The sequence below is a fragment of the Hyla sarda genome, chromosome 1 (assembly GCF_029499605.1).
Source record: "Hyla sarda isolate aHylSar1 chromosome 1, aHylSar1.hap1, whole genome shotgun sequence".
NCBI classification, from domain to species: Eukaryota; Metazoa; Chordata; class Amphibia; order Anura; family Hylidae; genus Hyla; species Hyla sarda.
Genome location: NC_079189.1, coordinates 185,532,180 through 185,545,120, shown reverse-complemented (window position 1 = coordinate 185,545,120; position 12,941 = coordinate 185,532,180). Strand labels below are relative to the sequence as shown.

The following is a 12,941-nucleotide window of genomic DNA, read 5'->3' as shown; positions in this document are numbered from 1 at the left end:
AAAAAAATCTCCTGAGTATAGATGACCCTTGTTTGGTTAGGGTCACTGCGAGCTTTCTATTTACAGGAGCGATCAATGCATGGGTCAAGGGATTGGCAGACTTCAATAAGAGCAGGGGAATACAAGAAAAACCTTCTACATCTAATGTCAGCTTCCCCAGTGATGTCATCCTTTACAGATGTACTAAGAACATATGAGAATTACATTTAACCAAGCATATTGAAAACTACTGCAAAATATGAAATGCATTTGAGAATCTGAATTTTAAAAATTCTGACTATTAAAAAGTTACATTTATATGTTTGATATCAGTGCTTATCATTATCACTGATTTCTATTGGTCTCCATATTTATGAATAGTCATCTATGGTACTGTACAGTGACTGTTGTCATACGCTGTATATAGATATATATATATATATATATATATATATATATATATATATATACAATTTTGAAGTTCATAGGAGATTTATCAAAATCTGTGCAGAGGAAAATTTGTCCAGTTGCCCATAGCAACCAATCAGATTGCTTCTTTCATCTTGCAGAGGCCTTGTTAAAAATGAAAGAAGCGATCTGATTGGTTGCTATGGGCAACTGGGCAACTTTTCCTCTGGACAGGTTTTGATAAATCTCCCCCAAATTGTGTTATAAATACGGCAGTACAAAATATGTGCATTTTTCCCATAAAATTCTAGTTTTTTTTTTAAATCTGGAAAAGGGTATTTTCTTTCCTTTAACTAGATTTTTTTTTAAATAAATTGATGACCTTGAGGCCTTCATTAGGTCCCCAATTACTATAGAAACAAACTCAGTGGCCCCTTCTATTGTGTTATGCGGGTGCAAAGGGATGATACCGGGACCCACTACTTTCTGTTTTACTGTTTAGATGATGCCATCAGCATTGACCACAGCATCTTAAGATGGCCATATACATAAGATAATTTTTATCTCTCCTGATCTGATCACCCCCCCCCCCCCTACAACTACCTGATTGATATTGATGCAGTCCCATTAGTGAGTTTGATTGACAATTATCTAATGTGCACGGTCAAAATAAGGTTTTAAACAGCTGGGTTAAGAGTTATTTTATATACATGTGCTGGATAGATCCGGCCATTTGCACCGTGCCGCTGTATGACCTGTTGGTCAGCGCAAAAAATCTCCTATAGTATAGATGACCCTTAGTCATTAGAGCAAGGTATCAGCTGTATTATACCGCAACATAATATGATGGCAGTTCATATGAATAATGCAATAACTGTATGAGAGGGCAGTCCAGTGCACTGGAGGTTATTGTATGTGAATACAATATGGAGCATACATGTTCTTGCAGCCAAGGGTACCTGAACAAGTTTGAGTCTGCCAATCCATCCTTATGACCAATCAACCCCTTTGCCCCTAAGTCCGGATCTGACCTTATTTATTACAAGCTGAGTACCCAGGACTGCCTGCTTTCCTATCTAAACCGTGTGGGTGAGGAAAAGCAGAAATGATACTCTCATGTTTATATCCCGTCCTCTTATTCCAAACTCATGTCTCATCCTCATATCCCAACCTCAAATCCCGTCCTCATATTCCATCTTTATATCTCGACCTCATAACCTATCCTCATATTTCATTCTTCTTATGTCCTAATGGCTTTTGTCCCAAACTCATATACAGTGACCCCTCGACCTACGATGGCCCGACATAAGATAATTTCAACATGCGATGGCCTCTCAGATCATAAAAAAGCATCAACATACAATGCTTTTTTATGTCGGGGCCATCGCATAAACGGCTATCCGGCAGCGCTGACTGCTTTAGCTGCCGCCGGATAGCCGTTTACGGTGCCCCGTGAGCTCCGGTGATGTCTCTTACCTGTCCTCGGGGCTCCGGCACGTCTTCTTTGGGATCCCCTCCATCGTCGTCGCTCTCCATCTACGTCATCACATCGCTGCGCATGCCGTCCCGTCAACCAAAAGGAGCGGCGTGCGTAACAACGTGATGGCGGCAATGGAGCGCGCGGATGCCGGGGAAGCAGCTTAATGTTCCCTGTGTGGTGAGGTGAGTATTACTTACCCCTCCACGATGCTCCGGGGTGCCATTCGGGTCCAGCGCTGGTCCTCCGGTGTCTTCTCGGCCCTCTCCGGTGACGTCAATACGCTGTTGCGCAAGCCGTCCCGTCATCCAATAGGAACGGCATACGCAGCGGCGTAATGACGTCGCTACGCAGGCCCAGTAAGGCCTTGCGGAAGACAGTGGAGGACCAGAGAAGACCAGGAGAGCCCATCGGAGGACCGGAGAAGACCAGGAGAGCCCAGCGGAGGACCGGGGTCACCATCAGGAGCGGCGGGGACACCATCGAGAGCGGCGGGACGCGGTCCGGAGCGGGGGGACAGGTGAGTACACCTTCCTATACTTTACATTGCACGAATCCCTCAACATACGATGGATTCGACAAATGATGGCTCGTTTGGAACGAATTACCATCGTATGTTGAGGGACCACTGTACTGATCTAGTTTCCCGACCTCACATCATGTCCTAATATCCTGTCCTCATATCCCTACCTCATATTCCATATTTATGTGGTATTTCATACAAACCCCCTCCCTTGCAAATGTCAGGCTTAATTTAGCTCTGCCATATTTTTAGTTGACAAATAAGTAACATGTGTACCAAGTTTCAAGCTCCAAGTTATGCTGGAATACACATACATGCAGATTAAGGAAGAATCTGCTCATATAACCTAACCCTTTATCTTTTTCCAAACTGTTATTATATTTGAGTTGCTTTCCAAAATGTTTTTATATTTGTAGGTGTGTTACTTTGCTATTGTATACTGTATGCACACTATTCCCTATTCTTAAAATAAAAAAGCCAAGGGAGCTTCAGGCTATCAGTTGTTATCTACTCAATTACAGACGGTAAAGATGAAAATAAACTGTTCAGGATTTGTCTGAAATATTGTCAGTATTGAGGCACTATTGAAAACAATGCAGATGGTAGCAGCTCCCATAATGTATCAAACAGCTATAGGTCAAAGGCTTTGGTTAGGGACCACTGACTGATTTTACTATTTAAATATAAGATAAAGAATAAGGCCATTGCAAACTGAGGGACAGCTGCACTTACCAAAGCAAATTTCTTGTTGAGAATCATCTGCTCCACAAGTGAAGATTCATTATGAAAAAGATGAGGCTGCATATGACTCCACATGTGTGGAAACCACCAAAACTCATCCACTGAGCCCAACAAGAGGTCATCACCTCTATCTTCTTTCTCTGTACCTGAAAGAAAAACATGCCAGTTAAGGCTATGTTCACAAAACAATTTTTATGTGGGTTTTGAAGCTAGACTGCACGTGTGTTCTCCACCTAAATACACGTGTAATACCCCCCCCCCCCCCCCCAAATCATCACTTCACTGGGAAATACAGGCCAAAGTGCACTTGGTGTGCATTTGTATACTGCTGATTTGAAATCCATGCTCTGTAAATTATAAAAAGAGAATTGACATGTTACGTTTATATGAGATCAGTTACGTGTATTGTATTAGATTGTATTCCATAAATAGAGCCTGAAAAGGTGTCAAAATACACTAAAAATACTGTCAAATAAACATGTGGAAAGGAAACTCTACATTAGTACTGTGTCTCCTACACACTCTGGATATATAAAGAGCACCAGAGTTTGGACCTCCACCAATTACAAACATACGGCATTTCCTAGCGTAGTATAAGAAGGTAATAAGCCTTTAACAGTAATTAGAGATGAGCGAACTTACAGTAAATTCGATTCGTCACAAACTTCTCGGCTCGGCAGTTGATGACTTTTCCTGCATAAATTAGTTCAGCTTTCAGGTGCTCCGATGGGCTGGAAAAGGTGGATACAGTCCTAGGAGACTCTTTCCTAGGACTGTATCCACCTTTTCCAGCCCACCGGAGCACCTGAAGGCTGAACTAATTTACGCAGGATAAGTCATCAACTGCCGAGCGGAGAAGTTCGTGACGAATCAAATTTACTGTAAGTTCGCTCATCTCTAACAGTAATGATTAGAGATGAGCGAACTAAGCCTGTGAACACAGTCTCAATTAAAAGTTTGGGGTGACAGCAGCTTTCAAACATTGCCAGGTTCAGCTCATGTGAGCCTAGCAAAGGTGATAATAATAGCAGAAGGGATGGAGTTTTGGTACCTGAATAAATCGAGAAAGTACTAGGAATACTAAAATAACATCGGGTAGCCCGGAATGCATTGCAGCTAGCAGCAAGATCACATGACTCGAGGTTAGTCATTTATGGTTTTCATTATATGCAGCTCCCAGACCAATCAGGAGACAGCATAGAGGTGGGTTTAAGAAGCTGTTAAAACCATTTTTCACTGCATTGCAGTCATTAGCTTGGAGAGAGAGTTGAGAGATAGCACAGAGGAACTACTGATCCTAAAAGGCCTGCACAAATCCAATATAAATTGAAAGCAAACTGAGCAAAGCATTACGCAGTGGGCTCACCTACTACAGTGACCTCCTGTTACCTGCATTACTGTGTCCAGTTGGTGCCCTTTAAAGGGTTACTCCACTCCTTAGTGTCTGCAAAATTCTACCTCACACTGGAACATTGAGTTCCTGGACGCTGTGTGTGGGCTTCCATGTTCAGGCCCGCCCCTTTGTGACGTCACGGCCTGCCCCATCAATGAAAGTCTATGGGAAGGGAGCGTGATGGCCACCACGCCCCCTCCCATAGACTTGCATTGAGGGGGCGGAACGTGACATCACATGACAGGGCGTGACGTAACAAGGTGGTGGGAGTGAACATGGAAGCCTGCACACAGCGTTCAGGAACTCAATAAATCGGGCGCTGGAGAGCGGAGTAACCCTTTAAATCACAGCCAGCAGTGTCACTACAGAAAGAGCCCATAAAAGCTATTACATTACAAGCTGAGCAAAAGAATGAGCATTGGGCTGAACTCAGAAAGTGACGTCCAGTCACCGGCAAAACTTTGTCCAGTTGGTGTCCTACAAATCCCAGCCAGCAGTGTTACTGTAGAATAAGCACATAACAGCTATTTCATTACAAGCTGAGCAACGCATTGGACAGTGGTCTGACCTCAGAAAGTGACCTCCAGTCACCTGCAATACTGTATCCAGTTGGTGCACTACCTGGCAGTCTGACTGTAGTATGAGCCCAAAATAGCCTATCACTTTACAATACCTAGTAGGGATGTCCCAATACTGATACTAGTAATGGTATCGGGGCCAAAAGTATCCATTTGCATGGTATTGGGGACTCATTCAATGTCCCCGATACCTGCTGCCACTCCACTGCCTCGTTCTCCCGTCCTCCCGTCCGCATCATGGCGTCCTATGGAAGAGTATGTGACATACACATCACTCCAGCTTCTCCACTGCGCCCTGTGTAACGCTATGGAGGAAGCAGAGTGACGTGTATGTCACATGCTCCTCCATAGGATGCCATGATGTGGACGGGAGAATGAGGCAGCGGAGCGGCAGCAACCGACAGAGGACAGCCGCAGGTGAGCTGTCTACAAGGGTGGGGGCTGCTACTGTCTAAAGGGGGCCCTGCTGTCTAAAGGGGGGCTGCTGTCTACTAAAGGAAGGCCCTGCTGTCTAAAGGGGGGCCCTGCTGTCTAAAGGGGGGCCTGCTGTCTAAAGGTGAGGGCTGCTGTCTACTAAAGGGGGGCCCTGCTGTTTAAACTTGAGGGCTTATGTCTAAAGTGGAGGGGTACTGTCTAAGGGGGGCCTGCTGTTTAAAGGGGGGCCCTGCTGTCTAAAGGGGGGCCTGCTGTCTAAAGGGGGAGGGGCTGCTGTTTAAAGGGGGCTTGCTGTTTACAAGGGGGGGCTGCGGTCTACGGGGGGCTGCTACTAATGTCTATAGGGGGCCGGCTGTCTACAAGGGGGGATGTTGTTTACAAGGGGGGCTGCTTTCTACAATGGGGTGGCCTGCTGGGCTGCTGTTTAAAGGGGGCTTGCTGTTTACAAGGGGGGGCTGCGGTCTACGGGGGGCAGCTACTAATGTCTATGGGGGGCCGGCTGTCTACAAGGGGGGATGCTGTTTACAAGGGGGGCTGCTTTCTACAATGGGGTGGCCTGCTGTCTACAAGAGGGTCTGCAGTTTACAGGGGGGCTGCTGTCAACAGGGGGGCTGCTACTAATGTCTACAGGGGGCTGGTGCTAATGTCTTCAATTGATACTACCTACTGTTAAAGGCAATCTTACATCAGAGTCACCTGCACTAACTTCACTTTATATGTAGATAGTGCAGGTGACCCGGTTTCTGCCACTGCTCACCATGTGAACGTCAGCGCAATTGCTCCGGAAACATCGATCTCACCGCCAATGCAAATTCCCTGTTCTGCCCAATGGAGAAGAGATAAATCTTTGCTCATACTACAGCGGCGGCCTCCATTGCACACAACAAGGACCCACATATCAGCATGGTAAGCAGCACCAGAGACCGGGTCACCCTGGTGTCAGATTCCCTTTAATTCTAGTACTCGCCGATACCAATTACAAGTACTTTTATTTTAAAGTATCAGTACTCGTACTCTGTCTTAAAAAATGGTATCAGGACATCACTAATACCTAGCAAGCTGAGCAAAGAAGGGCCTGACCTGTATTTTAACATAAATCTGCATTTAAAAGATAAATATGAAATATGCAAACATATAGGGGGAGATTTATCAAAACCTGTCCAGTGGAAATGTTGCTGAGTTGCCCATAGCAACCAATCAGATCGCTTCTTTGATTTTTGAAAAGGTCTCTGGAAAATGAAAGAAGCGAGCCCTCATATAGCCCCATACACAGAAAAATAAAAAGTTATAAGGGTCAGAAGATAACAATTTTAAACATATATTTTTAAATATTTTTAAATTAGTAAAATAAATAAAACCTACATAAACTGTATGGACCTATAGAATAAAGATAATGTGCACTGCGTAGAAACAGAAGCACTACGTAGAAAAAGAAGAGTTGCAAAATGTTGTTGTTTTTTTTCATTTCACGCCACAAATAATTTTTTTTGTTTCCCTGCAGATAATGTTATAAAATAAGTGATGTCATTACAAAGTACAATTGGTGATGCAAAAAACAAGCCCTTGTTTTTATATAGGTCTGTAGGTGCAAAATTGAACGTGTTATGATTTTTAGAAGATGAGGAGGAAAAAACAAAAGTGCAAACACGAAGATTGTTTTGAAATCCAGGCTTGAGTAATCAAGCGCAGAAAACATTGATCAATGCCTTCCTATGGCAATGCATTGAACAGTACTGGCAATCAGTATATGCAATGTTACAGCCCCTAGAGGGCTGCATAACAAAAGTAAAAATAAAATAAAATAAAATAAAGGGTACCTTTCATCAAAAAAACTTTTGATATATTATAGATTAATGTATGCAGAATAACTTTCCAATAGCATGTTATTAAAAAAAAATGCTTCTCTCTATTTTCCACTTTGAAAAAATTACCACTAGGGGTCTCCCTACCAGTCCTTTTTTTTTTTTTTTATAGAGTTCAGACTCATGCAGGAGTCCTAAATCTCAGACTGCAGTCGGGACACAGACAAGCACAGCACTGCTCCCTGGCAGTGGGCAGTGGTGAGTTTGTCTGTGTTCCGGCTGCAGTCTGAAATTTAGGACTCCTGCATGAGTCTGAAATCTATAAAAAAAAAGGACTGGTAGGGAGACCCCTAGTGGTCATTTATTCAAAGTGGAAAATTAAATAGAAAGAAGAATATTTTTTAATAACATGCTATTGGAAAGTTATTCTGCATACATTAATCTATAATATATCAAAAGTTTTTTTTGATGAAAGGTACCCTTTAAATGTGATTTAACCCCTTCCCAAATAAAAATAAGAATCACCCCCCTTTTCCCATTTCAAAAAAAGTGTGTAAATAAAGATAAAAAAAAACATAAGTGGTATCGCCGCGCACGGAAATGTCCGAACCATAAAAATATATTGCTAATTAAACCGCACTGGCAATGGCATAGGCGCAAAAAAAAATGCCAAAGTCCAAAATAGCCTATTTTTGGTCACTTTTTATACCATAAAATAATGAATAAAAAGCGATCAAAAAGTCAGACGAAAACAAAAATACCGAAAAAAGTACCGAAAACAACTTCAGATCACAGCTTAAAAAATTAGACCTCATACCGCCCCATTCGTGTAAAAATAAAAAAGTTATAGGCGTCAGAAGAGGACAATTTTAAATGTATACATTTTTGTGCATGTAGTTATGATTTATCCCAGAAGTACGACAAAATCAAGCCTATATAAGTAGGGTATCATTTTAATCATATGGACCTACAGAATAAAGATAATGTGTAATTTTTACCGAAAAATTTACTGCGTAGAAACGGAAGCTCAATTTTGTCGCACAACGATTTTCTTTTTTCCGTTTTGCTGTAGATTTTTGGGTAAAATGACTGATGTCATTACAAAGTAGAATTGGTGGTGCAAAAAAGACATTGAAAGGGTTATGATTTTTAAAATGTAAATGGAAAAACTGAAAAATGCTTGGTCCTTAAGGGGTTAATAGCTTTTTATTATTTTTTTTTCTAGTATATGAAGTGACAAAATATGCATTTTTGGACTTTTGTATTGTTTTACATTCATGCAATTAACCGTGTGGTTTACCTAACATTATAATTTAATATTTCAGACATTTATGCATGCGGCGATAACACACGTTTGTTTATTTTCATTTACATTCATTTATTTGAAAAATGGGAAAATGGGGTGATTCAAACTATTAGGCTATTAGGGAGCTGTGACTCTCAGAAAAGGCCATATACAGACTTGGGCTATGTCCCAACTATTCAAGAAATCTTTGATATCACAGGTATAGACAAAATCTTGTCTCCCCCTTCTCTGTTCACATAAGTTTATCACAAATATTTTGACCGATTTAAAGAGATTGCAGACTATTGTCATACACTATGATTTTTTACGCTATCACTAGTTTTTAAGTCTTTAAATGAGCCCTATTAGATACTTTTTATATGTTGTACAACTTGGCAAAACATTAATCTTTTTAATATACTTCATAAAAAATGTTATTTCCTTTTATTATAGAAAACATGGCTTATAAAATCATGCCTGTGTCTAAGCGGAAGCACAGGCATGGACAAAGTCCAGTAAGTAAGAGTGGGCTAGCACTCCTCTGTGATCTCTCCTGTCTGATAGTACTCCTCTGTGCTCTCTCCTGTCTGATAGTACTCCTCTGTGCTCTCTCTTGTCTGATAGGACTCCTCTGTGCTCTCTCCTGTCTGATAGAACTCCTCTGTGCTCTCTCCTGTCTGATAGAACTCCTCTGTGCTCTCTCCTGTCTGATAGGACTCCTCTGTACTCTCTCCTGTCTGATAGGACTCCTCTGTACTCTCTCCTGTCTGATAGGACTCCTCTGTACTCTCTCCTGTCTGATAGGACTCCTCTGTACTCTCTCCTGTCTGATAGGACTCATCTGTGCCCTCTTCTGTCCTATCAGACTTTGTCCATGCCTGTGCTTCAGCTTGGACAAAACCATGATTTTATAAGCCATGATTTCTATAAAAAAAAAAAGAAAAAAAAAAGAAATAACCTTTCTAATATACTTCATAAGAAAATGTTAACTGATAACTACGGGATGTAACAACTTATCCCTATCCTAAGGATAGGGGATAAGTGTTAGATCACAGTGGGTCCAAACCAACACAATCTCCCGACCGGCACCCCGGCTCCCTGCGTGAAACGAGCATTTTTGACCACAGCACAAAGCTGTGGCTGACACGTCCCCTCCATGCAGTTCTATGACAGGGCTGGAGATTACCGAAAGCAGCGCTCCGGCTCTGCCATAGAGCATCATGAAGGGGGTGTCCTGCGGTGGTCGAAAATTCTCATTTCAAGCAGGGAGCCGGGGTGCCATTTGAGAGTTCACATTGGGCCCCAGCGGTCGGACCCCCTGCAATCTAACACTTATCCCCTATCCTTAGGATAGGGAATAAGTTGTTACATCCTGAAGTTATCCTTTAATGTTTTATCAAGATGTACATCATATAAAAAGTTTTTGCATCTGACAGTGCCCATTTAAGTAGCACTTCGAAATGACATTTATTTGCTCCAATAAGCTGGACTCAGATATAACTATGGCAATATTGAGACGCATTGACAACTTGGAGAGGAGTCTCCTGCTCACTGAGCATGTACTCTTTGGGGTAGAGGTGGGGGAGGATAGTGGGACGGAGGTGCAGGACAGTCAGGCAGTTAGCTGGTTTACAGTTAGAAAACTGGGTAGAGGGAAAAGTGTCAGGGAGGCTAGTTCTGATCTGGCACACCCCAACAAGTTTGCCCGGTTTGCAGATGAGGGGGGATGCCATTTCAGAGCTAGCAGTACTGCAGCAGGACTCTGCCTTTGACCCCCAGGGGGGTGTCTGCTCCAGTAAGGAGGGAGGGAGGAGTGCAGGGCAGGCCAGATAATTCTACCGCTGTACAAATCACTAGTCAGACCACACACAGAATACTGTGTACAGTACTGGGCACCAGTGTACAAGATAGATATAGTGGAGCTGGAGAGGGTTCAAAGACGGGCAACCAGAGTAATACGGGGAATCAGAGGACTACAGTACCCAGAACAGGGTTTAGTTTAGAAAAAAGAAGGCTTAGGGGAGACCAAATAACTATGTATAAATATATCAGGGGACAGTACAGAGATCTCTCCCATGATCTATTTATACCCAGGACTAGATCTATAACAAGGGGGCATCCTCTACATCTTGAGGAAAGAAGGTTTCTACACCAGCACAGACGGGGTTCTTTACTGTAAGAGCAGTGAGACTGTGGAATTCTCTGCCAGAGGAGGTGGTCATGGTGAACTCTGTAAAATAATTTAAAAGAGGCCAGGATGCATTTTTGGAGAATAATAACATTACAGGTTATGGACAAAAGGTTGATCCAGGGATCTATTCTGATGCCATATTTGTCATTGAGTTGGGAATTAATTTTTACCTCGTGTATGAGTTTTTTTTTGCCTTCCTCTGGATCAACTCAGTAGGGACTCGTTAGGGTTATAGGTTGAACTTGATGGACTCTGGTCTTTTTTTGACCTTATGAACTATGTTACTATGTTCTTTTCTGTATTGACATTTTTTTCTGTCTAACCTTAAAGGGGTATTTTAGGCCAAAACTTTTTTTTATATATCAACTGGCTCTGGAAAGTTAAACAGATTTGTAAATTACTTTGATTAAAAAATCTTAATCCTTGCAATAATTATTAGCTTCTGAAGTTGATTTGTTTTTTTTTTGTCTAACTGCTTTCTGATGACTCACGTCCCGGGAGCTGTGCAGTTCCTATGGGGATATTCTCCCCTCATGCACAGCTCTCTGGACGTGACATCATCATTGAGCAGTTAGACAGAAATCTTCAAAAGCTAATAACTATTGAAAGGATTAAGATTTTTTAATAGAAGTAATTTACAAATCTGTTTAATTTTCCGGAGCCAGTTGATATATAACATTTTTTTTTGCCTGGAATACCCCTTTAAGAAAGAACTCATTCTGCACTGTTAATTCTGTATTGTTAATTCCCATTTATTAACATTTCTTGTTACCCTTTTTTAAAATTTTTTAGCCCCCATAGTGGACAATTACATGCAATCTTTAGATTGCATACACTGTTCAATACAGTGTTATAGCACAGCACTGATCAGTGTTATCGGCACTCCATTGCTCCAGGCTGTCATAGCTTCCTGCAGCATTGGAGCCCCGATCAGACTGCGAAGACACAAGCAAATCATCAAAAAACTATTCCTGCTAGCTCAGCAGGATCCTCATCTGCTGAAAGGACAGGCTGGTCCTTACCTAAATCTGTCCTGACTGATCCGCACTGCACTCCTGCAGGCAGCCTAAGCAGTCAGTATAATATGGCAATAATAACTTTGATCAATGCTGGGCTATGGCAGGCTCCTATGACACAGCATTGTTCAGTGTATGCAATAAAAAAATATATATAAATAAATAAATAAATGTTTTAGTCTCCTGGGATTAAAAAACTGGAAAAAATTTAAAAAATAAAAAAAGTTAATAAATTTAAATAAGCTTCACCCCTAATAAATGTTTATATTACCCCCCTTTTTCCATTTAAACATATACATAGCAATATTGTAGCGTTCATAAATATCCAAACTGTTATTTTTTTATGCATACGCTGTTGACTAACAAAGGCCTGAATTGCGTATTTTTGGTCACTTCATACACTTAAAAAAAAAATTAGTAAGTAAAAAAGTTATCAAAAAGTCCCATCATGGTGCAAAAAATTAGCTCTCATACATCCCCATATACGTAAAAATAAAAGTGTTTTAAGGTAAGGGTCAGAAGAGAACAATTTTAAGCAAACTAATTTTTGTACAAAAAGTTATGATTTATTAGAAGTAAAGCAATATAAAGCCTATGCAAATTGCGAATCATCATAATCGTATGGGCCCAAAGAATCTGAATAATGTGTCATTTTTACCGAAAAGTGCCCTGTGTAGAAACTGAAGCCCCCAAAATGTTAATACATTTTTCTGAAAACTGTGCACGCCGGCATAACATGCCAATGCTAAGACCACACAGGAATGCAAAAAGAATGGACAGGTACACTTTTTCTGTGGGCAGGGAAATCAGAATTTTCATGCCAGAAACATCTGGCACTGAAATTCCGCCATGTGCACAGCACAGCAGGATCCCTTTGAATTCAATGGGACTCTGCTGCAGTGGAATCTCTGTGCAGAATTACAATGTGGAATCCCGCACGGAAATTCAAATGTGTGAACATAGCCTAACACTGACAGAATAAAGGAGAACGGCAGAAAGCTGAGACAGCCAGGAGCAGAGGTGGGTTCTCCCTAGTACCTGTGGTTATGACAGAATGTTTGAAGGTGGAAGAAAAGATGTCAGAAGAAAGGTAGATGTGGAATATTTTTACTA

General features: G+C 41.6%; 1 protein-coding gene across 3 annotated transcripts in view; it reads right to left on the bottom strand.

Moving 5' to 3' along the window:
• The window catches only part of LOC130361911 (bifunctional heparan sulfate N-deacetylase/N-sulfotransferase 3-like), a 361,861-nt gene that overhangs the window by 195,517 nt on the left and 153,403 nt on the right, over positions 1-12,941 (bottom strand). For all 3 annotated transcript variants that reach the window (XM_056565591.1, XM_056565600.1, XM_056565609.1), the window contains exon 4: positions 3,120-3,274. In XM_056565591.1, the coding sequence (XP_056421566.1) occupies positions 3,120-3,274 (155 nt within the window). The remainder of the gene's footprint in view (positions 1-3,119; positions 3,275-12,941) is intronic.